Source organism: Podarcis pityusensis, assembly GCF_964106645.2.
Source record: "Podarcis pityusensis genome assembly, chromosome: 13".
Taxonomy (NCBI): domain Eukaryota; kingdom Metazoa; phylum Chordata; class Lepidosauria; order Squamata; family Lacertidae; genus Podarcis; species Podarcis pityusensis.
In genome coordinates, this window is record NC_138038.1 from 17,730,898 (window position 1) to 17,758,892 (window position 27,995).

The following is a 27,995-nucleotide window of genomic DNA, read 5'->3' on the forward strand; positions in this document are numbered from 1 at the left end:
TCTGCAACTCCTGTTTGAATGGGATGTTCTTAAAGGCAAAGGGACCCCTGACCATTAGGTCCAGTCGTGGCCGACTCTGGGGTTGCGGCGCTCATCTCACTTTATTGGCCGAGGGAGCCGGCGCACAGCTTCCAGGTCATGTGGCCAGAATGACCAAGCCACTTCTGGCGAACCAGAGCAGCACACAGAAACGTCGTTTACCTTCCCGCCGGAGCGGTACCTATTTATCTACTTGCACTTTGACATGCTTTCAAACTGCTAGGTTGGCAGCAGCTGGGACCAAGCAACGGGAGCTCACCCCATCGCAAGGATTCGAACCGCCAACCTTCTGATCGGAAAGTCCTAGGCTCTGTGGTTTAACCTATAGCACCACCCGCATCCCAGGATGCATCAAAAAGACCTTGGTTTCCCCCCTCTCCATCTTCTTCATCTGCTGCCATCTAACAAGTCAGTGTAGGTAACAGAAGGAAGAGACTACAGGAGTCACCCTGTTTAGCGTCATGATGACACACACCCCATTTGGAGGGAACTGCAACTTGGGAAGAATTGAGAGGCTATACCCATGGAAAGCTAGCGCGGTTCATGGGTCTCCCACATCAATAAAACACGCTCGCACACACACACACAATCTTTTTCATGGATCTTTAGCACCCTTCCTAATTCACACGTACATGGTGCAGTCTATTCAAGTAGGAAATCAAATATGGATGGAATAATAAGATTTCCAGCCATAACCTGCCTGATAAGGATGGCAGCCCCTCAGCTGAGAGGCACCTCAGGGTGAAGGTAAGCGGACTCAAGTATTGGACTCCAAGCCTAACCAGCTGGATGGCTCTCTGAATAGCTCAGTTGGGGGGCTGGCAATACCAAGGTTGCAGGTTTGATCCCCGTACGGGACAGCTGCATATTCCTGCATTGCAGGGGGTTGGACTATAATTAGCTATGAATTGTAAGGTGGCGACGGCACATATGTGCAGACAGAAAGTGGTGCTGCCCACCTCTGCCCACCGTTTATCAGAGGCAATTGACATGTGTTCAATGTGGAATGGATGAGTCTGCATTGTTTACCTTTAAGAAAAGCTCTCTCAGTTGCACCTCAGTTAATGCGCACACACGATGTGCACACGCATCTGCTAACAGTGAAAACAGCGGACGCCGTTTTTCTTTCTCTCGCTCAAAATGCTCCGATTCGGGCTGCTAACCAGAAAGATGAAATTCTAGCCAGCTGGCAACCTCACCTGTTGTCAGCCACCTTTGTCCCTTCCTCACCTTTCTCCAGCGCCTCTATCTGCTCCTGGGTGAAAGACGTCCGGTTCCTTTGCAATTTGCGCTTCAGCTGCAAACGGATTTGGGACTCATCTAGGTCTTGGGTGCTTGCGCCTTGCGGGTGCTCAGGGTCCAAGCCACTCTCCAGCTGCTGGCAACTATCTGGTGGGTGGATTGCAGAATGGAGATATGAAGAAAGGAAGGCACACACACACACACACACACCCTTACATTTTCATTTTCATTTATTTACCCTCATCTTCATTTATTAATCATGATTCCTATTGCATGATAAATGTGCAAGGTGGTTGTAACTGTTATTGAGAATAAACTAGTAGTATGGTAGGCTAGGACTGGGGAGATCCAGGTTCAAATCCTGGTCAGCTGTATTATTATTATTATTATTATTATTATTATTATATTATCATCATCATCATTATTTTATTTGTTGTTATTATTATTATTATTATTATTATTATTATCATCATCATCATTATTTTATTTATTATTATTATTATCATCATCATCATTATACCACCCTTCATCCGCAGATCTCAGGCCAGTTCGCAACATAAAATTACAATATACAGTGTAGTACCTTGGTTCTCGAACGTCTCCCTTGACAAACGTTTTGTAACCCAAACGCCGAAAACCCAGAAGTAAATGCTTCCATTTTCAAACGCACCTCGGAAATCAAATGGCTTCCGCTGTGTCTTTTTCAATTTTCTCAATTGAATCTGCAGACAGCCCTTTGTGCCTCAGTTTTCAAACATTTCAGAACTCGAACGGTCTTCCGGAACAGATTACATTTGAGAACCGAGGTACCACCATACAGTGTGTGTGTGTGTGTGTGTGTGTGTGTGTATATATATATATATATATATATATAAAATACATAATAAAAATAAGAACAAAAGCAAACCAGTAATTCCCCTCCTCGAGCACATTTAAAAGGATATTTCTTGCCAAAGGCCTGGTTGAAGAGGAATGTTTTCACCCGGCGTCTAAAGGTGTATATCTCACCCCTTCTTTAAGGTGCTCAAGTCAGTAGTGCGCATGGTCCCACCTCCCCCTATGTTATCCTCACAACAACCCTGTGAGGGAGGCTAGGCTGAGAGACAGTGACTGGCCCAAGGTCTCCCAGTGAGCTTCATAGCTGTGCACTGATTTGAAGCCAAGGATCCACAGTCCTAGCCACACGCTCAAACTACTAAACTGTGCCGGTTCTCTCAGCACATCAGTGACCCACTGCAAATCTGAACCCAGGACTTCTGAGGAAGGGCTACAGTTCATTGGCACAGCGTCTCATTTGCATACAGAAGATTCCGGGTTCAACCCCCTGCATCTTCATCTATGCCTAAGAGAAGCCTGTCTGAAACCCTGCACAGTCATGAATTTGTCCGATCCTCTTTGAAAGCCATTCAGGCTGTCACAGGCAGGAGCCAATCCCAGAGTTAAACTGTGCACTGTGTGTCTCCCCACCACATCCCACAAACACCTTACTTTTCCCCCAGTTCCCACCCACCCTCCCCAACGAAAACAAATTTCCCACGTCGGGTGGGGAAATAGCCTATCCAAATAACATTTGGCAGACTCGCCAAAGTCGGACCAGAATCGAACCTGCATAATTTTTATTCCAACCTCAAAAGGGGAGATTTTAGGGGCGGATTTTAGAACGTAAGGAAAGCCCTGATCGCCTCTGCAAAAACTGGCACAGTTGGGCAGTTGCCCCAATAGGCGCTCCATTTTGTTTTCCCATGATGCTCTAGTGTACCATTTCTCTGGCGCACTATGAGACATTAAAACGGCGGCTGGATCCACTTGGTTACTTTGGTTATTATGTGTTTTAAATACTATAAACAGCTCTGTGATCTTCGGGTGAAGGGTGGCATATAAATTAATTAAAAATATATAAACGTATTCCCCTACTTGCCTCCCGTTAACTCTGCCAAGGCCTTGCTGACCAAGCCGGGCCAGTGAAGGGCACCATGCCCAGGGTACCCTCACACCTAGAGCCAGGCCACAGGGGGTTACACCCCTAAACTCCTCCACCCCGAACCCCACATCTTCCACCTCAGGCCTGCACCCCACATGCCTTCATCCTACTGACCAAGAGCTCTAGCTCCTGGGGGCCGATGCAATCCCCCAATCTTTTTTTGAGGGACACGGCCCCCTCAATGTTCAGAGGGCCCCATGTCACGACATCGCGTCCGGCCCCCTCAAACCTCCAGAGAAGTTGGTGTCTCTGCTACTGACCTCTAAGCCTTGCTTTCCACACACACACACCCCCCCACTCCTCTCTCATCCTGTCTCTTCCCCCCAGGGCTAACTGGTATGGTGCTTGTTCACAGTGACAACTGTTCGTTAATAGTTTATAAAGAGTGAATGAATGATTAATTAGTCGGTGTTAAGAATTCGTTAATCCATCGCTGCACACTCAAGGTGCAGAACCGATGCCGGTTGCAGCGTTGGGTGTCTGTGTGTGTAGAGAAATTGCCAGAGTTTTCTTCCACTGCAACCCCAAGACATATGGGGTTAAGAGTCAGGGAGAGGAAAGCCAACAAATGGAGGCAGGAAGGGGAGAGAGAGGCTGAGCTGATGAGGCTGAAGAGTTGAGGCCTCTGCAAACGAGAAGTTCTCATTCGGCGAAGCGTCTTTCTTGCGTTTCCTGAGTTGGGCATGGAGGGGCGGGGGACACTTCTTTGTGGCTGGCGCAGTGCAAGGGACTGGAGGGGCACCACGGGTTTGGGGTCCGGGGTCTCCAGGAGAGGGGGACAGTGGGCGGGTTCAGGGAGCCCACGAGGGTTTAACCTTTTTATCCCAGGGGAGATGTGGTCTGAACGGTGACCTTTCTTCTGCCGCCGCGAAGCCAGGCACTCAGATCTCCGCAGGCGACGCAGAGCCACGGCATCAGCCGCAGTGCTCTAATGCGAGGCGACACTGCCTGCTCCCTTGCTCCCCCCTTCCCCGAGTCCTTTGCAGCCCCCGAAGCAATGAGATCCAAAAGGCCCCCTTGGTGAAGAGTGTCTCTGCTTGGCCCGGGCCCAGACATAGTGTTGTCAGGATCCCTTCCCCCTTTCCCCGCTGCTCCACTTTCCGCCCCAGCCCCCAACGCACCCCCCCCCCCACGACTCGCCCCGGCTCCTTCCCCACATCCCCATCAGCTCTGCTTTTTCTCTCTCTCTTTTTTTGCTGAGAGATCTTTGCAGAATGCAGAAGGAGGAAACACACTTGTATAAGCCCGGAGGGGAAATGAGGCGGGAGGGAGGGGCGGTGGTGGTGGTGGTTGATGCAGGGGGCCGAGGGGGGAGAGGTTGAGGAGTGAAGGGAAGTCAGAAGAGGGGAGTCCATGCATAGGATCTAAAAACAGCACAGATGGACGAACACACACAGAGAAAAACACACACAGAGAGAGAAAAACAGCAGTAGCATGGCCTGTCTTTGTAGACGGGGACCACACGATAACACAACCCGGAACATCGGGATGGAAGTGGTGTGGGTTGTTAGGGACGGGGCAGAAATGTGTTTAGACGCGACCCTATCCAAGTTGCACTGCGAACCCAAGCACAGCTGTCCTTCAAAATCTGTGCTTTTCTGCATTTTCAAACGCAGTTCATCAAACCCAAAAGAATGTGCACCCCCCCAAAAAAAGAGGCATACAGTGGTACTTCGGGATGCGAACGGGATCCGTTCCAGAGCCCCGTTCACATCCTGAATAGAACAGAAGACACAAGTGCGCATCTGCGCACACGTGGGTCGCGTTTTGCTGCTTCCGCGCATGCGCGTGACATCATTTTGAGCGTCTGCGCATGCGCAAGCGGTGAAACCCAGAAGTAACGCGCTCCGTTACTTCCGGGTTGCCGCGGAGTGTAACTTGAGAACACTCAACCTGAAGCACATTCAACCCGAGGTATGATTGTATATTGGCGAAAGCATGCATAACAGTGGGTGTGTTTTTTGGGTGGGGGAATTGATAAAAATGCATTGTGTTTGGGGAACTTGCTTGAGAAGGCGCATCTGTTCAGAGAAAAGGAAAACGAAAGCGCACACGAATTTCCACGTCAACGTTTTCGGAAAAATAACGTTTGCCAACCGATGCAGAAAAGGAGTAAAATGAACGGAAAGGTTGGAAGCAGGTTGGAAGAGAGAAACCAAAACCAGAGAGATTCCTCCAGACCGGGTGGGTGATCAAGGGGATCAGAAGTAACATAACCAGGGTGGGTCTATAGGCTGAACAGGGGCACAATATGGGCCACAGAGATTGTGCAGCATATTTAGAGTTAGCTCAGTTGCTAGAGCATGAGACTCTTAAATTCAGGGTCGTGGGTTTGAGCCCCACCTTGGGCAAAAGATTCCTGCATTGCAGGGGGTTGGACTAGATGTCCCTCGTGGTCCCTTCCAACTCTACAATTCCATGAAATCAAAGGCTATTTGGTTATCAAATAATTTGGACATGTTTTTCAGACAATAGATGAAAAGCCATATATTTGCTTCCTGGATGTCTTGGTGGGGACAGAAGGCTAGGTCACTAACAAGGCATCTTATCAGTTCTACACCCACCAACGTCTGGTTTAGCTGCTGGAAGGAAATAAGGCAGAGGGCCTTCCCGGTAGTGGCACCCGCCCTGTGGAATGCCCCCCCCCCACCAGATGTCAAAGAAATAAACAACTATCTGACTTTTAGACATGTGAAGGCAGCCCTGTTTATGGAAGCTTTTAATATTTGATGAATTATTGTATTTTAATATTTTGCTGGAAGTCACCCAGAGTGGCTGGGGAAAATAAATAATAAATTATTATTATTATCTGTGACACATGACCCAACCACATGAAGGATAGCAGCAGTTGTCAGGGGTTATCACAACATGAGTTGTTTCATTATTAGAGAGCAATAAGCCACAGGCATAAACTTGGTGGAGGTGATTTAGAATTTCAGCAGCAATTGTCTTAAAGTTATCCTCTGATTAATTTTATGCTGTCTTAAAATTCTCTGTTACATATGCATGTATGCCTGTAAGTCACTTTGAGTTACTTTTTGTAAATTAAAAAAGCGACTAATAAGTTTAAGTAAATTTAATCATCATCATCATCATCATCATCATCATAGGAAACCACTCAAAGCGTCTCCAGATGTTACCAATCACTCCCCACAAGGGTCAATCTGGGGCACTTCCTCTTTCATCTACAAATGATAGATAAACTCTCCCAATAAACAGGATGGACTTCCTGAAACTCTGTGGCCTGGGAAAGGAGGGGGAGGAAAGAGCAGTATATCTCATCTAGATACTAGGCTGGGCGGCACACAAAGCTGGTGTGGGAATTGAGGCTCTAGGCAGGAGTGTTCGATGCTCAAGTGGTAAGGGATCCAGTCCAGCCCCCTTTATGTTATGCAATGGCAGCTCTCATCGTTTTAGAAGGCTGCAGAACCTCATGGGTTAGCAAAAAGCAAGAGGAGTCAGGAGGTTGGGGCTGAGGATTTCATTAAGGACCCCTCCACCTTGCCAAGAAAGGTCTGTATAGTTAAAGCTATGGTTTTCCCAGTAGTGATGTATGGATGTGAGAGCTGGACCAAAAAGAAGGCTGATCGCTGAAGAATTGATGCTTTTGAATTATGGTGCTGGAGGAGACTCTTGAGAGTCCCATGGACTGTAAGAAGACCAAACCTATCCATTCTGAAGGAAATCAGCTCTGAGTGCTCACTGGAAGGACAGATCCTGAAGCTGAGGCTCCAATACTTTGGCCACCTCATGAGAAGAGAAGACTCCCTGGAAAAGACCCTGATGTTGGGAAAGATGGAGGAGAAGGGGACGACAGAGGACGAGACGGTTGGACAGTGTTCTCGAAGCTACAAACATGAGTCTGACCAAACTGCGGGAGGCAGTGAAAGACAGGAGTGCCTGGCGTGCTCTGGTCCATGGGGTCACGAAGAGTCGGACACAACTAAACAACAACAACAACCCCCCCTACAAAAAAAATCCAAACATTGGGGATGTTCATCCACCCCAATGAATGAATGCCTCACAACTTAGCGGTACTAAGTACATTTGATCTAGCATCAGAAAAAAAAGGAACAGTCTGCTGCTGTCAAAGATTGCTGCTGCCCAACAGCACCACCGAGGGGCAAATGCTCAAGTGAGATTGGTGATTCACTGAGGAGTGCAGTGTCCCTCTAGCCCAGCTTTTCTCAACCTGTGAGTCCCCAGATGTTGTTGGACTACAACTCCCATCACCCCTAGCTAGCAAGGCCAGAGCTCAGGGATGCTGGGAGTTGTAGTCCAACAACATCTAGGGACCCACAGGTTGAGAACTGCTGCTCTAGCCACTTTCCAAACAGATCTCTAGTGATGAGGACTAGTAACATACTATTTATTTAATTTAAAAAAAAAATATGAAAAGGAAGATTCTGTTACCATAATAAGTTGGAGGACCCTAGTTCGCCACTTCTGGGATGTGTATGTGAGATGTGAATGAGAATATTTGTCTACTTATGGGTAGGAGTTAAGAAGTAAAATGGAAGAGAGGATAAAAACAAGTGCTAAGGGTTGGTTATAGAGCAGAAACTTGCCTTAGAGTTGGCCTTAGAGCTCAAAACCCTGCTTCAAGTGTTTGGCAGCCATCTTCCTTTTTTTCGGGAGCAGGAGAGCATCAAAGGTTTGGGACTTGATGTTGAATGGGCCTCGAGCCTGTGTTGCTTTCCTGACCTTTTGCCAACTTTGTTTTTTCATCAGAAATTGGATAAAGTCCTCTAAAGAGTTGTTTAGAGGTAACATTGCTAAATAAGCATGCAACCTTAGCAAAGATCTCAGTGACAGCAAGCACTGCAATGGAACTCAGCTTGAAGAACCCTTATGGGGAAGACAATGTGGAATAGTTATCCCATATTATTCCAGTTGGGTTCAATAGGTAGGACAATATGGAATAGTATCCCATATTATTCCAATTAGGTTCAATGGATAGGACAATATGGAGTAGTTATCCCATATTATTGCAATTGGATTCAATGGGTAATAATTTGAAGTCTGTGGTATAAAGGATATAAAGAAAGTCCTGCTGGCTCAGACCAAAGGTCTGTGCAGTCGAACATCCTGCTTCCCAAGTGGCCAAACAGATGCCACTGAGAAGTCCACGATGGAGATGTGAAGGTGCCAACCTTCATCCCACTTCCCCAGCAACTACAGAGGCATTTGTTATTTAGTCGTTTAGTCGTGTCCGACTCTTCGTGACCCCATGGACCAGAGCACGCCAGGCACTTCTGTCTTCCACTGCCTCCCGCAGTTTGGTCAAAGTCATGCTGGTAGCTTTGAGAAGACTATCCAACCATCTCGTCCTCTGTCGTCCCCTTCTCCTTGTGCCCTCCATCTTTCCCAACATCAGGGTCTTTTCCAGGGAGTCTTCTCTTCTTATGAGGTGGCCAAAGTATTGGAGTCTCAGCTTCAGGATCTGTCCTTCCAGTGAGCACTCGGGGCTGATTTCCTTAAGAATGGAGAGGTTTGATCTTCTTGCAGTCCATGGGACTCTCAAGAGTCTCCTCCAGCACCATAGTTCATAAGCATCAATTCTTTGGCTATCAGCCTTCTTTATGGTCCAGCTCTCACTTCCATACATCACTACGGGGGAAACCATAGCTTTAACTATACAGACCTTTGTTGGCAAGGTGATGTCTCTGCTTTTTAAGATGCTGTCTAGGTTTGTCATTGCTTTTCTCCCATGAAGCAGGCGTCTTTTAATTTCGTGACTGCTGTCACCATCTGCAGTGATCATGGAGCCCAAGAAAGTAAAATCTCTCACTGCCTTCTCTTCTACAGAGGCATACTGCTGCATAAAGCCACTGTAGAGACCTCTCCTCCATAAATTAACCCAATCCCAGTTCAAGAACATAAGAAGAGACTGCTGGACCAGGCCAATGGCTTGTTGAGTCCATCATCCGTGTTCTCACAGTGGTCCACCTGTGGAAAACCTACAAGCAGGACCCGAGCACAACAGCACTCTCCCCTCCTGCAGTTTCTACCGACTAATATTCAGAAGCATTACTACTTCCGACTGTGGTCATTGGAACCAATGGCTACTGCCGCAGCTTATGACAGTGGACCCCATAACTGAATTGTGGGATTGCAGAGCATGCCTTCTATGGACTCTGTATGAACATGCCACATTGCATCCAATGCACAGAGGCAAGCTGGTTACCGCTTGAGATAGGGGCATGGGAAACTGCCCATATACAGAGGAAGAGCACTGGGTCCACTTAGCTCAGCACTGTCTACACTGAATGACAGTGGCTCTCCAAGGTTTCAGACTGAAAACCCAAAATGTTGCAAGGTAAAAGGGCATCACTTCCTTAGGTAAGGACTTTGAGGGAAACCCAGAGCTTGCCTATTGTTATCAAGAGTATACCCACATCTAGGGATGGGTGAATCTCTTAGCTTTAGCTTCTGCTTTCCCCCATCTTCGGTTCAGTTCTCCACATTTTTGCATCAGCTTGCAATGTCTTTTGCAAGTCCTCACAAAAACGTAGAGAATGCACATTTCCCCGAGCAATCTCCCCCTAACTCCATGCATGTTTCGTATGTTGTTCTCACTTAAGTGCCTTTTTAAACGCAATTTACCCCCTAACATGCAGGTTTTTATGCACGTCACTCGATGCGAAAGCTGCGTCACAAAATTCAGAGAAATGCAAGTTTCGGGCAATAGCTGTGTTTTTGGCTTGAGTTTTCTTCCGGCAAATTCGGTAGTTTCGTATTAAAAAGCAAATTGACCTGAACTTCTGCCTCAAACCAACCCGGCACTGATATTTGATACAATATGCAGGCAGTTCCAGAAGCAACAATAATTCTCTGAGCAGGACTGGGCTTCAGCCACTGTAAATGCATCCCACAAAGTCTTGGGAGTGATGTTACATTGCAGGGACATTTAAATGGTGGCTAGACCTAAGCACCTGTTGGCCCTGGGCAGGTGTCAGCACATAGAGGGCAGTGGGCCAGGGTGCCAGCTGTTGACACTGGCCCTAGATGTACAACAAGCAGCCCTGATTTGTTGGGAGCTGCAATGGACTGCCAAGTCCTGAGATATTCCCTCTTCCCATGACTGCTGTCTCGAGTTTCTCTGGGGGACTAGCTACTTGTTGTGGATATCAAAACCCAGAACAGAGCATTGGGAACCTGAAAGGAGCAAAAGCCACAAAGGAGACACAGCTTAAACTGGAGAAAGGGATGAGAACACAAGCATGAACACCATCCCACTTCTCTATTCTACATCTGCCTCTCTCAAACCCGCTTTTCTTATCGCTTACATATAAAGCACATGGTTTTCCCCCCCCAAAAAATTAATAATCCTGGGAACTGTAGTTTGGTAAGAATCCTGGGACCTGTAGCTCCCTGGGGGGTAAACTACAGTTCTCAGGATTCTTGGGGAGCGGGGATATGCTTTAAATGTATGGCGTAGATGTAAGCACACTGACATTTAGCTAGCCCAGAGATGGGGAACTCTCCTGTGTCCCCTCCTGTAGTTCTTGGGCTCCAGCTCCCATCAGATCCAGCAAACCTGGTCAATAATCGAGGATGATGGGAGTTGTAGTCCAGCAAGATCTGGAGGGTCGCGGATTCTCCACGCCTGATCTAGCCCCTCGGGAAGCCTAGCTCATACTCTCCAGACTGCGGGAAAGGGCAATCTTTGTGTGTGTTTGTGAAGCTCAGTAAGTAACCTTGGGCTGCTCACTCTCTCCCAGCCTAGCCTCCCTTCAAAGGTTGTCGTGAGGATAAAATTAGGAGGGAAGAACCATTTGCACCACCTTGAGGTCCTGGGAAGAGCAGGCACATAAATAAACGTTAATACCTAGATCTATACGAACAGAAAGAGGCAGGCAAATCTGTCAATCTCAGTTTCTCATTTTTCCAACCTTCAGTTCAGTTTACACACACACACACACACACACACACACATTTATCAGCATTTTAGCACTAATTTCTCCAAACATACATGTTTATATGCAATTCCGCATAACATACACATCTTTTGATGTTTGATGTCTTGCTTTTATAATGCCTAGTTTTTATAACGCCTAGAGTGGCTGGGGTAACCCAGTCAGATGGGCAGGGTAGAAGAAATAAATCATCATCACCATCATCATCTTCACAAAGCAATTTCCCTAATGACACCCTGCCCTTTTGGTATATTTTTTAATGCACGTTACCCTAGTATATGCACTTATGTACACATTGCACGGCTGGAGAACTGCAAAGCTCAGAGAACTGCAAAGATCAAAGGATGGGCTTTTTTCCTGGCAGTATGCAACAGTACGCAGAACCGTCACCTTTTTGGGAAGGGGGAGGCGGGAGGGTTCTTGGGCCTGTCAGAGCTTCATGCCTCCTTCCCCAAGCCCGGGAAGCCTTTGCTGACCTTAGAGAAAGAGACGTGATGCTTTGACAGGTTCCTAGAGCCCTGCTGCCTCCTTCCTGGGCGGCAGAGGCGTGTTTACCTGCGCGGCAGCACCCCAGTAGGTGGGTGGGTGGGTGGACAAGGGAGCATCAATCAGCTAATCCGCCCTCACCGCCCAGCCTTGGCCTCAGGCCATGCCCCTTCCCCACATGCTGGCCCCTCTGCCTGCTTGCTGGTGAGTACCGGTACTTTTTTAGGGTAAAGAAAGCACTGGCCTTGTTTCTGTTCATGCAGGCCCAGCTACGCCCCTATCTGGACAGGGATAGCCTAACTACTGTTGTCTATGCTCTGGTAACCTCAAGGTTAGATTACTGCAATGCGTTATACGTAGGGCTGCCTCTGAAGACGGTTCGGAAACTTCAGCTAGTCCAGAATTCAGCAGCCAGGTTGCTCACCAGAGCAAGACAGTTTGAGCATATTACACTGATCCTGGTCTAGCTGCGCTGGCTACCGGTTAGTTTCCGGGACCAATTCAAAGTGCTGGTTTTGACCTATAAAGCCTTAAACGGCTCAGGACCGCAATGCCTCAAGGACCGCCTCTCCCCATATGAACCTACCCAGACCTTGAGATCATCTTCTGAGGCCCTCCTTTGTGTGCCTCCTCCTTGAGAGGTTCGGAGGGTGGCAACACAAGAACGGGGCCTTCTCTGCAGTAGCTCCCCGTCTATGGAATGCTCTCCCCAGAGAAGCTCGCCTGGCACCTTCATTATACACCTTTAGGCACCAGGCAAAAACGTTCCTTTTTAACCAGGCCTTTGGTGGTTCCAATTTTACAACTTATGCCCTTCTAAAATGTGTTTTTTTTTTTGAGGGGGGGGAGCTATTGGGTTGTTTTTGTTTTTATTATGTAATTTTGTGGTTTTATACCTTGATTTTATTCTGTGAACCACCCTGAGACCTCCAGGTATAAGGCGGTATATAAATTCAATAAATAATGATGATGATGATGATGATGGTATCCTTTTAGAAACTGCAAATTAAGCAAGTAAATGCAAACTGAATCGAATTCATCCCCCATCCCTTCATACCAGGGTTGGGTGGTCCTGTCACCAAACTGTCTTGGTACCACTCTTGGCGACTGCCCCACGTGCTGTTCTGTATGTTCAGCATTCTGCTCTTCTCATACATGCCATCCACCCCCATGGAATGGAGCTGAAGGCCAGAGGGGTAGGGAGAAGGGAAGTGGGGCTGCTGGATGGATGCCCCCCACCTGGAGGGACACGAGCTGCAGGGCACACGCCCTGCCCCAGATAAACCTGAAAGACAAGAATGAGAGAGAAACCATTAGTCCACAGGTGCTGAATACAAAGTTTAAAGGGGGATGCAGTTACTGGGCCTAGAATTCAGGAATTCGCCCACTAAGTCTGCATACGCACCATACATTTAAAGCACATCATAATCCTGGTAACTGCAGTTTGTTGAGTGTGCCTGGAACTGTAGGTCTGCAGTGGTGAACTATAGTTTCCTGTATTCTTTGGGGGATGCTATGTGCTTTAAATGTATGGTGTATACGCGGCCACATTCAACACCTTTAACGCACAGCTTTTTGTACCAGGCTTCGGTGGAGTGAGCGGAAGAGACCAAGAGTGAGTCCAATGGTCTAGAAGGCATTTTCCAAGATAATAATGCCCACAAAGAGCTCATAACCCAGCCAGAGGCATCATAGCCAGACACTGGAGAGACCTGTCAGGAGTAAGCATGGACCATTGGTATCAAATAGTATGGGAAGCAGCCTTATTAGAAAAACTAACCAATAATCTGAAACTGACATGGGGACAAATAGAAGAAGACGCCTTCACCCCAGTATGGTTCCCCTTTATCACATACATAGTCCAACAAGACAACAACAATAATCTGCTGATCCAATAACCTGATCCAAACACACACACACACACACACACACAGGAAAACAAATCTCACTACAGCCAATCAAAGACAAACAACCACACTCTAGGGCACCCCCAACCTCTCTCACCACCAAGAAAATACAACAATAGTAAGAGAACCCACACAAGTGACGCTGACACAAAACCCCACACATACACGAAGTAGAAGAATAGACGCATTGCCACCTGACCCCATCCCACTTACCATTCCCCACCTCTTCCCCCTATTTTCTTCCTAACCGAACACTGTAATGCTAATGTCTCACAACAAATGAAACTGATCTGTAGAAAACGCAACTTGAAAAAAGAGACAATGCACACATTTTTTGTAAACTAAGAAATCTTTAATAACAAAATTTAAAAAAAAATAAAAATAAGGCATTTTCCTAGGTGCCAGAAATCCCCAGCTACCAGAAAAGGTGTTCTGTTAGCCCCAAAACGGAAAGTGAGCGAGGTCCCAACTAAAAGAGGTTTGGCAACTTAAGTTGACAGAATATGCGCAACTGGCAGATGGAACATACAGAATAAGAGGGAAAGAAGAATAGGTTTAAAGAAGATGGAAAACGTTTATTGAGTATATGGAAAACAACTGTGTACAGCTGAAAACACTGGCAGCTTTAAGATAAAGCAAACAGAGTAAAACATATTTGATGGATATAATCAGTGCTTTTTTCTGGGCGGGGGAGGCAGGGGGTACGCATACCCCTAAACATTTTGTGAATCTAAGTTTGGCCTCATTGAGGGGCAGTATTTCAATATGAGTAGGAAAATGAGAGTACCCCTAAACATGTTTTTTGGGAAAACCGATTGGAATGGTTATTGTAAAATATGCAGGGATGTAAGATATGCAAAATGAACCATGGAAAGAGAAAAAGGGAAGCCACTGGGTATTTTAAAGTACCTAAAATGTTTATTTGAAATTGTAAAATAGAAAAATTAATAATTATATCTATACAAAAGAAGAAGGTGTTTTCTGCATGTACTGTGGGGGGAAGTGATGGGCAGAGGGGACTAGTCCACCTGGGAAGGTAGCCCATCTAGGAAAAGGAAATTCTGATCCTAAACCTCCACTGCCTTGTGGGACATCTTCAGGAGAAGAAAAGGCTAAGGAGTAAACCCTAAACAAATCCAGAGTGGTGTCCCCAAGACGGTTGGATGGCACCTCGTACGCCTCACTCCAGCACCTCCTACAGCCAAGCTGGTGCCAAATGTATAGCTCTGCTTTCCTTTGGACCACATCAGTGAGGCCGAGAGGAGGGTCCTGTTGTCCGGGCAGCCTAGGACCCTCATACACACTGCCCAGCCTTGCTCCCCCAGGGAGGTCACTTTGGTGCTACTAAGACAGGAGTTTGACTTCACCCCTGCAGGCAAACTCCATTGTCTCTCAAGACAGACTAATGCATGGGTAGGCAAACTAAGGCCCGGGGGCCAGGTCCGGCCCAATCACCTTCTAAATCCAGCCCGTGGACAGTCCAGGAATCAGCGTGTTTTTACATGAGTAGAATGTGCCCTTTTATTTAAACTGCATCTCTGGGTTATTTGTGGGGCCTGCCTGGTGTTTTTACAGGAGTAGAATGTGTGCTTGTATTTAAAATGCATCTCTAGGTTATTTGTGGGGCATAAGAATTCGTTCATTTTTTCCCCTTCAAAATATAGTCCGGCCCTCCACAAGGTCTGACGGACAGTGGACCAGCCCCCTGCTGAAAAAGTTTGCTGACCCCTGGACTAATGCCAACAACCAGTCCCCGCCATCCCCGATCGACCGAGAGCCAGTGTGGTATAGCGGTTAGAGGGCGGATCTAGGACCTGTGGTGACCCAGGTTGAAATTCCTGGCCAGCCCTAGAGTTTGCTCACAGGGTGGCATTGGGCCGGTTCCCGGCCCTCATTCTAACCTACGTCACAGGTGAGGACAAAACGGGCAAGAAACGCCAGGTATGCTGTGTTGAATGCCTCAGAAGAAAGACAGGATGCAAATGGAAAGTGTCGTAATAAGGTCTTAGTTACGTCATTTTACAGAGAAGGGAATGAGGAGGAATGAGAGTTGTTTTCCCAGAGAAAAGGGATTTGAATCCAAGATTGAATCCAAATTCAAGTCCAGCAATAAAACCCACTTGACAACGTTGGCTGCATAAAAGAATCACCCTCGAGGCTGTTCCCTGCCCTTATTTTGGGCAAATTGGTTATATGGCTATTAACTAAACACACACACACACACACACACACACACACACACACACACACTTTTAAGCCTGTTTTGCACTGTTCATGGAATACCCCAGGGGTAGGAAGCCTCAGACCCTTCTTGATGGTTCTTGCCTAGCTAGAATGTGCCCTTTAACTCTGATCATGCCTCTCAGTTGTCTGGATGGAGGTTACAGAGTCATGTGTGTAGAAACTAGCCTACTGAACAAATGCCAAATTCATTGCTCCACCCATTCCTGCCTCTGGCTCCACCCACCAGGGGCATGCGGCTTCCACAAACTTGTGTGAAAGGGAAGGCGGCCCTCAGGTTGAGACTGGTTCCTCATCCCTGGAATGCAAAGCTCTCAGGAGCAGAAGTATTGGGGTTTGTTACTAGAATACAGTGGTACCTCGGGTTACATACGCTTCAGGTCACAGACGCTTCAGGTCAGAGACTCCGCTAACCCAGAAATATTACCTCAGGTTAAGAACTTTGCTTCAGGATGAAAACAGAAATCGTGCTCCGGCGGTGCGGCAGCAGCAGGAGGCCCCCTTAGCTAAAGTGGTGCTTCAGGTTAAGAACAAATTCAGGTTAAGAACTGACCTCCGGAATGAATTAAGTTCTTAACCCGAGGTACCACTGGACTGTAAAGGCTTGAGATGCTGCTTGTCTTTCTACGCTCCGAGCTCGCTGAGCTGCAGAGGATTGGTGCCTCAGGTTCTCCCTGAGCTGCTGAAAACCATCTCACTCGGAACGCCATTGTGGCGTAGCGGTTCGAGTGTTGGACTAAGTCCTGGGAGACCAGAGTTCAAATCCTCACTCAGCCACCAAGCCTAACCAACCTCACAGGGTGGTCGTGTGGGTGAAATGGAGAGGGGAGAGAACCACATTTGCCACCGCGAGCTCCTTGAGGGAAAAAAGGTGTGGTGTAAATTTAATAATCATGAATTCATTCCTTCTCAGCTGCATAGATACACACACACACAAACAAACACAGAGGCTTATGAATATAAAGGAAACTCCCCATTTTCACAGAGTGAGCGGTCATGTGTAAGCCCATTTCACACCCATTCTGCCCTGTTCCGCCCCACCCCGGCTGCTTCTGGGGTCAAAAGTGGTCGTGCATCAACTGGACATACACAAAATAGTCATTGCCTAGAGAGAGAAAGTCTCTAGGGCTGAAGGAAACTGATTTCCTTTCTTTCCCACCACTCAAGAAAGAGGGGAAGAAGTAAAGAGTATACAGTGGTACCTCAGGTTACATACGCTTCTGGTTACATACGCTTCAGGTTACAGACTCCGCTAACCCAGAAATAGTGCTTCAGGTTAAGAACTTTGCTTCTGGATGAGAACAGAAATCGTGCTCTGGCGGCGCGGCGGCAGTAGGAGGCCCCATTAGCTAAAGTGGTGCTTCAGGTTAAGAACAGTTTCAGCTTAAGAACGGACCTCCGAAACGAATTAAGTACTTAACCTGAAGTACCACTGTACTTGGTCTCTGGCAATAAAACATTTGAACTAAGAAAAGATTGTATATTGTCTTGGGCATTGCTATTTTTCTAGAAAGCGAAGTGCTGGAACTTCACCCTGAACACCTCCCTTGTTCTCTCATAATGGCAATGGCACCCACCAAGGAGGTGCCAGAACTGAGTTCTGGTGAGTTCCGGCTGGAAAAAAGCCCTGGATTTGAATTATAAACTGCATACCCCCCCCCAACATTTCTCTGATAAAAATAGAGACATCCCATTACATAATGATAATTTATAGCCCTCCCACATCATATTGGGTAGCCCCAGCCACTCTGGGCAACTATCAACATATATAAAAACATAATAAAACATTAAACATTAAAAAAAAAACCCTTCCCTATACAGGATCGCCTTCAGACGGCTCAGGGGTCAGATAACCCCATACCCTCCAACATTCCTCCAATGAAAACAGGGACGTCATAATGAAAAGCTGGACATTCTGGGATCGAATCAGAAATCGGGACAGCTTCTCTAAGTCAGGGACGTCCCTGGAAAATAGGGACACATGTAAGGTCTGAGAATTGTGTGTCTTTCCCTCTGATTTCCTACTCTGCCCCCATTTTTATGCATGGCTACCGCATGCCAGGTTTATTAGTGGTGGGGCACTCAAAGAGGCCACAGAGAGAGAGAGAGAGAGAGAGAGAGAGAGAGAGAGCAATGTGTCTCTATCCATGCACACTGCACAGCCAGAGATCTCCTCCACCGCAGGGACCTGCTGTTCTCAACATGTCAAGAGCCGCTTGCCGTGTCCTTGAAAGCAGCGGCTGCAGATGCAGACCCAGGGTGTATCAACAGGGTCTGGCTGCCCAGCCTTTTGTTCTGGCTACCCAGCACCACCTGATCCCATACCTCCGGCAGGTTCCCTTTGCATGGGCCGTAAAAGCACCCAATTCTTGCCTTTGTCAGTCCTTCGTGTCAGCCAAAGCCCCCCGATATTCCTAGCACTGAAACCTCATTTGCCTCTCTCTCTCCCTCTAGGCTCTCTAGGTGATGGTGGTCCTCAGTTGCTACTCCCATTCATCCCATCCTGGTCCCCAGCTAACCCAAGCAGGTGAGCAATATGAATGGATAAAATTGAAGTAGCTGGATAAGTAAGGGAGCAGATAGGCAGGCAGAAGCTGCATGTGGCTGGGCAGATGAAGTGTTTGCAGATCATGAATTTGGGAGGTGGGCATATGTTGCATGAATGTGTTGATATCAACCCTCCTGCCCCAGGTGTCTCCGGCCATACTGACCTGTACCGGCCCTAAACAGCCAATAGCTTGACACCAAGCCTCTCAAACTGGGAATCTTTCACCCTCCAGACGTTGTTGGACTACAACGCCCATCATCCCCTGGTCATGCTTGCTGGGGATGATGGGAGTTGTAGTTCAACAACGCTTAGCAGTCCAGAGGTTTCCCCACATCTGCTCTGAAACCTTGACCTTAGCTTGCCACCACCAGATTTTTAGAACTCGAGTGAGGGCAATTGTTTTGTTGACTCTTTTTAAAAGCATCCATAGTTAATCCGTAGTGCAGCAGCGTTGGATAAGAACTGCAGTGAAAGTTTTGAACAGAGGGCCGTCCTCACCCTTTGCCTTCCCTATCCTAGGAAAAGCTGAGAGCGAGAACAGAAAAACAAGGCAGTACCTAGATTAGGAACAGAATAGGGAGCTGTTCCCCCTAGAGTTTGTGTAGCCCAACTGTCGATGGTACCCTGGAATCATCACATCTCAGATGCCTAGGCTGTAAAGCTGAAAAGTCAGAACTGCAAAATTGCTGTATTAGTGCAATAAGAGACCAGAGTAGGAATAATAATAATAATACAGGTGTGTACTAAGGGGATGGGACGCGGGTGGCGCTGTGGTCTAAACCACAGAGCCTAGGGCTTGCCGATTGGAAGGTCGGCAGTTCGAAGCCCTGCGATGGGGTGAGCTCCCATTGTTTGGTCCCAGCTCCTGCCAACCTAGAAGTTTGAAAGCATGCCAAAAAGTGCAAGTAGATAAATAGGTAACGCTCCGACAGAAAGGTAAATGGCGTTTGCGTGTGCTGCTCTGGTTTCGCCAGAAGCGGCTTAGTCATGCTGGCCACATGACCCCAAAAAACTGTCTGCGGACAAACGTCAGCTCCCTCGGACAGTAAAGCAAGATGAGCACGCAACCTCAGAGTCGTTCGCGACTGGACTTAACTGCCAGGGGTCCTTTACCTTTTTTTTTCGTACTAAGGGGATGTGCAGGAGAATTGTGACAGCCTGACAACACTGCCTCTATTAACTCTCCAAAACTGCAGAAATGAAAACCGGGACACTTTATTTTCACACCAAAACATCACTGTCAAGTGTGATACACACCATACATTTAAAAGCCTTATTACACGCCACCCCAATCCCTACGATGATTGAAGGAGTTCTAGGTGTGCTTTACCCAGGGTCTGTGTTTCCTTTGGAAATGGGGCAAAGAGGAGACTGGGGTGTCCTTTGGATATGTGGTTTATTTGCAGATATACAACTTGACTCTAGTTGGAGAGTGTTCAGAACATTCCCATTTCCAGATCTCTGGCTTCTCCCATAGGCTCAGCAGGCTTTGGTCTCAGAACAGAGAAATCAACCATGCTCTCTGTCTCTTTGTTATAGCCCACCCCAGTCAGCCCACATAATGCTCTTCACTCCACTTCCTCTGCCTTCTCCAGGGTGTCAGGCAATCATTTGCTTTTCTCAGTCCTGCCTGGAGGGATTGAACCCAGAGCCTTCTGCATTCGAAGTGTGTGCTCTCTACTGGGCTAAGCCCTTCTTTACAAATTGTAAACTGCCCTGATGGCAAACCACCCTTAAATCAAATTTATTTAGGGAGGAGCATGTATGTTTAAAACAAACAAGCAAACAAAAATGCCTTTGGACACTCAGCCTATCCGTTCCTGGGAGCACGCTTGTGCTTATTTTCCAAATAGCTCCCCAGCTCTGTGAAACAGACATTCTGACTTATAGAGAGTGTCAAAAATAACCTGTGACTTGACCACATCTGGGAATTTCGGGTCCCAGCCCAAACTGGAAACTTCGTTATCTCAAACTGGGGCTTAGCAAGCTACCAAATTAAGCATGATGTCCGTCATTTTTGACCCTAAGTGCAAGCTTTTTCTTTTCAAAATACAGTGGTGCCTCGCAAGACGAAATTAATCCGTTCCGCGAGTATCTTCGTCTAGCGGTTTTTTCGTCTTGCGAAGCAACCCTATTAGCGTATTAGCGCTATTAGCGGCTATTAAAGGCTTAGCAGCTTAGCGGATTAGCTGCTAAAAGGCTATTAAAGGCTTCGCGGCTTAGAAAAGGGGGGGGGAGCAAAAAAAAAAATCTCAAGACTCGCAAGACATTTTCGTCTTGCGAAGCAAGCCCATAGGGAAATTCGTCCTGCGAAGTGCATTGAAAACGGAAAACCCTTTCGTCTAGCGGGTTTTCCGTCTTGCGGGGCACCACTGTAATCAGTACAGGGCCTGGGACCCAGACTGGGACACCCCCCACCCCGTGTCCCCAAATCCACACAGGGACCTCCATGCCTGCAATCACATGTGTGGGGAGACTCTAATTGCAGCAAATGTGAGCCCCACAATCCAGATTTGGGACCACAGTGTGTGTGTGTTTGTGGGTAAAATGTTACACCACCCCATGCCAGGATCCCAATTCTGATCGGGTACCTGACAATGGCTGCAGAGGCAGATTTAGGGGAGCATGACCAGTTTGGCCGCACTGGGCACAGAGCATCAGGGGCACCACTGGGGATGCCACAACTATGATGTAGAATGGAAGGTGGGGGGCAGCAAAAGTTGGCATCACCCAGGGCACCCCTGAAATTTGAGACCCCAAAGTCCACCCCTGATGGCTGCTTGTAGTGTGAGCCTCTGGCTTTCCTGTACAGGTGCAGAAAGGAATAAGGTTGTGCAGCAACAGCCCCTGTGATTGGCAGCCAGTAAGGCCCGTCTTTGCCTTGCCAACAAGTATTTCTGACTCTAGTTCAAACAAACCACTGATCTCAAGTCAATATGGAAAAGGGTGAGTACAGCTACCCAGCAGTCTTGCCCCGAGGATCTTGCACCAAGGCCGGCAGCACACTTTTAAGTATTTTATTCTTAAGTGTTAACGTTTGCTGCACCTAATCTGAGGATCTTTTGCACCTTGTTTAAAGAATCCCCCTCTACTTTAGAATCATAGAGTTGTAGAGTTGGAAAGGACCCCATCTACTCCAACCCCCTGCAATGCAGGAATTGAACCCACGACCTTGGTGCAGCGTTCAAAACTCCCGTTGTTCTAGGCGCATTTTGCGACAGGGAATCTCATTAGTGCGAGCAGTTTCTGAGCTCTGGGGGCAGTACTGTACCTAAGATTTCAAATTAAAACTGCAGAGTAGAAGGAAAGGAGGACCCTTTTCTGCCTCCCCACTTCCAGGTACTCTATGAAGACTGGAGAAGAGACCCTCTTAAGAATATTAGGGGGGTGAGCAGGGGAAGGACTAGAGCACGTGAAAAAGTTTTAGCTGCAGTTCATTCATTTTCAGCTTTGTATTCTTGTTATAAAAAAGCGCGCCTAGACATTCCGTTGTTGCGCCCATAACCTAGGTTTAAGGCAGGAGTAGGCAAACCAAGGCCCGGGGGCCAGATGCGGCCCAATTGCCTTCTAAATCCAGCCCGTGGATGGTCCATGAATCAGTATGTTTTTACGTGAGCAGAATGTGCCCTTTTATTTAAAATGCATCTCCGGGTTATTTGTGGGACCTGCCTGGTGTTTTTACTGTGCTTTTATTTAAAATGCATCTCTGGGTTATTTGTGGGGCATAGGAATTCGTTCACCCCCCCCCCCCAAATAAAATAGTCCAAATAGTCCAGCCCACCACAAGGTCTGAGGAACGGTGGATGGCCCACGGCTGAAAAAGGTTGCTGAACCCTGGCTTAAGGTGCCATTTAGCTGCTAGCTTTCATATTTCAGTTTCTAACACTGCCTTGGCGTTATCGGCACCACGCTCTAACCGGCTGAGCTGAGGTTTTTATGAACTTTGTTCAAGAGCATCAGAGGAGAGCCAAGAGATTGACTCCATCACTTTATATATCTATTCTTGACCATTATTATTATCAACCTCCCACCCCACCCTCCATAGCACATCCTGTTGGGGGTGGGTGATTATAGCAATTTAAATTTCAGAATTTTAAAACAGATGACAGTTGCAGGAATAGGGTGGGCCCTGAAAACACACATCACAGGTGTCATAGGCCAGGGTAAAGGGGTGTGTCTTCAATGTTCATTGATAGTGAAGAAGCCAGATGCAACCTCAGCCAGGAGGGGATTCCAGAAGTCAGGGGCTGCCACAGAGAATGCCATCTCCTGGGCCACCAGCACCCCAAAACTCTAAGGGAGGTTTCCACCTCTTTCCATATGAACCTACCTGGACACTGAGATCAACTTCTGAGGCCCACCTTCATGTGTCCCCTCCCTGAGAGGTCCGGAGGGTGGCAACACAAGAAGGGGCCTTCTCTGCAGTGGCTCCCTGTCTGTGGAATGTTCTCCCCAGGGAAGTTCACCTGGTGCCTTCATTACCAGGGCTGTCTTAAGCATACGCGGTGCCGGGGTGCAAAGATCCGCCCGGCACACACACACACACACACACACACCCCGGTTTCCCAGTCCTAGTCACGCAGGAGAGCAGAGCTGGCCAGCCACCTCAGCATCTCGCTGGCTCGGTTGCCCCCAAACTCGCGGCGCAGAGCCACCCGCAGCAGAAGAGCCTGCCGCAGCGCTCCAATCGGCAGGCAGGTGGGCTCTTCCCCAGACTCAACTCTCGGGCCCCATACTCTTGGCCTGGCGCCCTGAGAGCCTGGCGCCCGGGTGCGTGCCCCACACCCCTAGCGCCTATAGGTAAGACAGCCCTGTTCATTACATACCTTTAGGCGCCAGTCAAAAACATTCATTTTTAACCAGGCCTTTGGTTGACCTGATCGACATCCTTTTACCCTTTTAAAATGTGGCTCTTTTTTGGTGGAGGTTATTATTGGGTTATTGTTCTTATTCTGATTTTATATATTGTGATCTTTTCTCTGAACTGCCCTGAGACCTCTGGGTATAGGGCGGTATAACGGTAAAGGGACCTCTGACCATTAGGTCCAGTCGCAGCCAACTCTGGGGTTGTGGTGCTCATCTCGCTTTACTGGCCGAGGGAGCCGGTGTACAGCTTCTGGGACATGTGGCCAGCATGACTAAGCCGCTTCTGGCGAACCAGAACAGCGCACGGAAATGCCATTTACCTTCCCGCCAGAGCGGTACCTATTTATCTACTTGCACTTTGACGTGCTTTCGAACTGCTAGGTTGGCAGGAGCAGGGACCGAGCAACGGGAGCTCACCCCGTCGTGGGGATTCGAACCGCCGACCTTTTGATCGGCAAGTCCTAGGCTCTGTGGTTTAACCCACAGCGCCACCCGGGTCCCCCATAGGGCTGTATTGAATTTATGTAGGGCAGTATATAAATTCAATAAACAAACAAACTACCAAGAGGACCCCCCCCCCCTTTCTGCTGAACCTGGGAGGGGCTGTAGGGAATGAAGAGGTCTTTCCAATCTTGGGGCCTAAGTCATGTACTGTACAGTTTTAAAACTAGCATGAGCACCTTGAAATAGTCCTGGAAACAAACCGGCCGCCAGTTACAGAAAGCTCACAGCCATATTCCTGAACAGGTGCGTCACAGCAGTGTGCATACCCAACACTGGGCTTATTCCATGTGGCCTTCTGCAAGCTTTCAGCGCAAGGCTCCAGTAAGCAGGCAAGCCAGCCTGTCCCCACGACTGAGGCACCCAGTGCGTGCGACATGCTCGCGTCCTATACACGCACACATGCTGTGTGACGTGCGCATGTCGTGCATGCACAAGTGTGCACATGTTGCTGCAAAATATTGAGGGGACCCAGCCCCCCTCCTTGAAACTTGGGGGGGCCCTCAGCCCCCTTGTCAGCAAGTGAAAGATCTGTCCTTCCCCTGCAGGGTGTAAAGGGAAGAGACGGACAGAGAAAAAGGAATGTCAGAAAAAGCAAGAAAAAGGAGGAAGGAGTGGTCTCATATGTGCTTTTGGTTCTGGTCTTCACCACCACTGGTTTGGGCCCAGCTCATAGCGGCCATTGCAACAAAACAAAGCAGAAAGGTTGTACACCCTTGCTCTGAAGTCACTACCACATCTGCGCACTGAGGACTCAGCATACAGAGAAAAACACATTGTGTCATATTCCCCAACCCAGACTACAGTGTTAGGTGGATACCATAGCATGCGGATGCCAAAACACATTACACAACATAGGGTGCTTCCAGACAGTCGCTGTTTTCGGGTTGAATTCAATCACACGCAGGCAAATTCAGGCTGGGCAATTAAAGGTGAATCGGAGTTTCCGTGCAATGAAAGTGCTTCCTACACACACACCCCGGGGGTGGTTGTTTTTTTTTTACCACAATAGGAAAAGCGATGAGGAAACACACTGCAAAGTTCGGGGTAACATTTGCTTGACGCGACATCACCTTAAGCTCCGCTCACAAACGAATGCTCAATAAATCACCGACCTCGTCTAACCTGCCTGCAAACATTGTGCATACAAATCAGGATGAATGCTCGATAAAGAGGTCGTTTGGAAGCGACCAAAGGCACAGGATACCACACTGGGCTTCACAAATAAGAAATGTACTCAGTTTACAAAGCACATGTAAAGGGTAGCAAGTATTTTGAATACGGCTCCTTTGCAGATTTGACAATAGCACTTCCTCCGTACATTGAGGTTTCTTTCTCCCCCTTGACGGCTTCAGACTCGCGGCCAAGTTTAAAATGTTTGCTTCTTGCCTCTGGGCAAAGTTTTCAACCTCAGATGCCAGGAGGGAGCAATCCATAATGCACACACAGTGTCCCTGGCTTGGTTTTAACTTCTCTTTGAACCACTGTTTACATGTTGTGTATTTATAGTCCGGCTGTAAAACTGGTTCTGTTGCTCACTTCTCGCTCGCTGCTGCCTATCTTTTATGCTGCAGTTTGTTGCTTTATGGTTTTGTGTTTTATCGTTTTACGATGTGAGCTGCCCGAAGTATCAGGTGACCCATATAAATGACTTATATAGTTATTTTAAATTAGCATACATTTGGAAGAATTGACAGGGCGGACCAAGGGAATTTTACTGCCCAAGGCAGAAATAAAAAAAAAGGCATCTGCTATAAATTTTAAAAATCTTGATTTCTTCTCCTCCTCCTCCTTCTTCTTCTTCTTCTTCTTCTTCTTTGGCGATCTAAGGCTGCAACGCTAACAGTGCCTATTCAGAAGCAAATCCTGCTGAGTTCAGCAGGGATTAATCCCAAGTAAGTGGGGGGTCACAACGGCAGCTCACTGCACCTCTTGGCAGGGCGAAGCCAGCCGAATTAGTATGTGAAAAGCGAAGTAAGGATCAGAAAGTCCTTTGCACGCACCCTGTATTTAGGAAAAGCCTATATACACGCATCGCAAGAGAATGTGCCTCACAGCGACATGCAGAGAACACAAATCCGCCAGACACACATTGGCACAACGGTCAGGGCATATGCTGCACACATGACTGCACACATGACAATTCATACCGAATATAGGAGGAGGCTTACCAAGCACAGGGCTGGCAAAGGACTTTACAAAGGACTCCCTACAAAGTCTTGTTTCGCCAATCCCTACCTTCACCTGCCCCACACCTGGTGTCAGTTGTAGGGCAGGTGGGTGTTGCTTGCCCAAAACGGTGTCTCAGGCCAAATGGATAGGGCTGGAAGGCTGGGTTAGGCTGATGGGCTTGGAGGTACATCCCTGCACACACACACACACACCCCCAGCCTAGAAGGAACATGTGAGTCTTTGATAATGTCATGTGCACAAGCAACAATTCCCAGCCAGGGACATGAACCTTGATTGACCAGAGTTCTCTTGGAGGAAACTGTACCCCTATTGGAGCAGCTCTGTTCAGCCTGGGCCAAGTAGCAGTTAGCGGATGTTGCCAGCATGTTCCGCATCTTTATTTACTGGCTTGTTGTTTTTTTGTTCTTGCTTTTATCCTGCATTTTGTGTTTTTGTGCCGTGTTTTTAATGTTGTAAGCCACCCTGAGATCTGCGGGTGGAGGAGCGGTGCACAAATTTAATAAACAATAAAATCACAATCACCACCATCTTTGAAGGGAGAAGTATGAATTTTTCGACGGATGGCTGTGTTTCACTTCGCACATTATTTCAGAAAGTGCGAATCCCGAAAGTTTGCCATTCAGTGCGAACGGAATCAAATTTCTCCTCCATTCCTAGAGATCAGGCTCCCCAACAGTTTCTCTTTGCTTGTTGGAGTCCAAAACAGCCATCGGGGAAGGCCTGGGAATTGGATCGGGACCACGGCACTAGGGGAGGGGCTTAATCGTATCCTCATGCTGTTCTGCCAAGTTGAAAACAATCTCTATTTTCTCTATGTGAAAAGTACCTTTGGTCAGACAAGGGGAGGGACAACCTGTATGTTTTCACCTGCATGGCAAATAGCAGCTTCAGGGGTGGTCCTGTCCAAATTTAGACCCCCATATTCTCAAGAAGCCCCCCCCCCCCCTTTTAAAGGAGATGCTGGTTACAGATCTCTTGCAATAACATCTAGTCTGGCTATTCTGGGGGCAATCTGAGGGATTTAACCAAGTTCTGAGCTATACAGAAATTTTGAGTTTGGAGGCTATGTTGCTTGAAGCGTGCTATTGTAAAAGAGCAAGAAAGCAAAATAAAAGGCACAGTAAAATTAAGAATATTGATGAATCAGTGTTGATGAATGTGCAATATAGCCCCATAAGCGACAGATGGAAATCACAAATCAAATCAGCAGAAAGCTTAGTCAATTCAAGCAAGTTTGCATTCGTTCCTATCTGAACCTTTTGAAACAATGCACTTAAGACAAACCTCTTGGGATAAGATGAAAGCAATTTGAAAATACAAATGCAAAAGGAAAATTACAAGAATGGGATTCATTCATCTGAAAGTTGCTATGTTTTCGGACTGATAAACGTCGCATACCAGACAAACAGCAGCTAACAGAACCTGATAGCATATAGATGAAAAAATATCCATTACAACTCAGTTTAACACAGAGTAATAATGCATAGCTCACTGAGTAGGAGCAACACAAATGCAAAAGCGCAGCTACAGCAGGCAACGCATTCATAATACTTTATGATATGCCATAGTCCAAATCAAAAAGCAAAGGGATACAAAATGGACCAAAAATATGATGAACATGAGTGCAGTACAGAATCAGAAAAACATCAGGGTTATAAATAAGAGAGGAAAGACACAACCTCATGTAAAATTTGTCCGATCCCCTGAAAGACAGGGTATTTCAGAGTTTCTGCTTCAAAATTTATTGTTTAATTTTTCCAAACAGAAATATTACATGCCTGCATCATTAGCACTTCAGAATGGATAAAAACTCATTGCACCAAATAATCACGCCAGTGTCTTGTTGTTCGCAGGGCTTCCCTCCCCCCCCCCCCACTTTTGAGCTATATTTTTCTTAACTAATAAAGGAGGCTTCCCCCTGTACCTTGCAAACAGACACACACAAATGTCTTTAACTGCACAGCAAAGCAATGGAACTGCTACATTTTTAAGTCACACGTGTAATTTCAGATTGGAGAAGCCAGGACAAAGAAAATAATGCATATATGACTCCACATTATCCAACAGCAAAT

General features: G+C 47.4%; 1 protein-coding gene across 12 annotated transcripts in view; it reads right to left on the reverse strand.

Annotated features, from left to right (window-relative positions):
* LOC308460505 (paired box protein Pax-6-like) overlaps positions 1-27,995 on the reverse strand; it is a gene marked incomplete at its 3' end in the record, with an annotated part of 51,701 nt that overhangs the window by 10,337 nt on the left and 13,369 nt on the right. For 11 of the 12 annotated variants that reach the window (XR_013978574.1, XM_080977002.1, XM_080977003.1 and 8 more), the window contains exons 3-4: positions 12,725-12,952; positions 1,270-1,428 (exon numbers count right to left, since the gene is read on the reverse strand). Coding sequence is in view for 11 of the 12 variants with exons in the window: in XM_080977002.1 (XP_080833128.1) it covers positions 1,270-1,428; positions 12,725-12,839 (274 nt within the window). Of the gene's footprint in view, positions 1-1,269; positions 1,429-2,188; positions 2,272-12,724; positions 12,953-27,995 lie in introns of those variants that run through there. The other variant, XM_080977006.1, reaches the window with a different exon arrangement.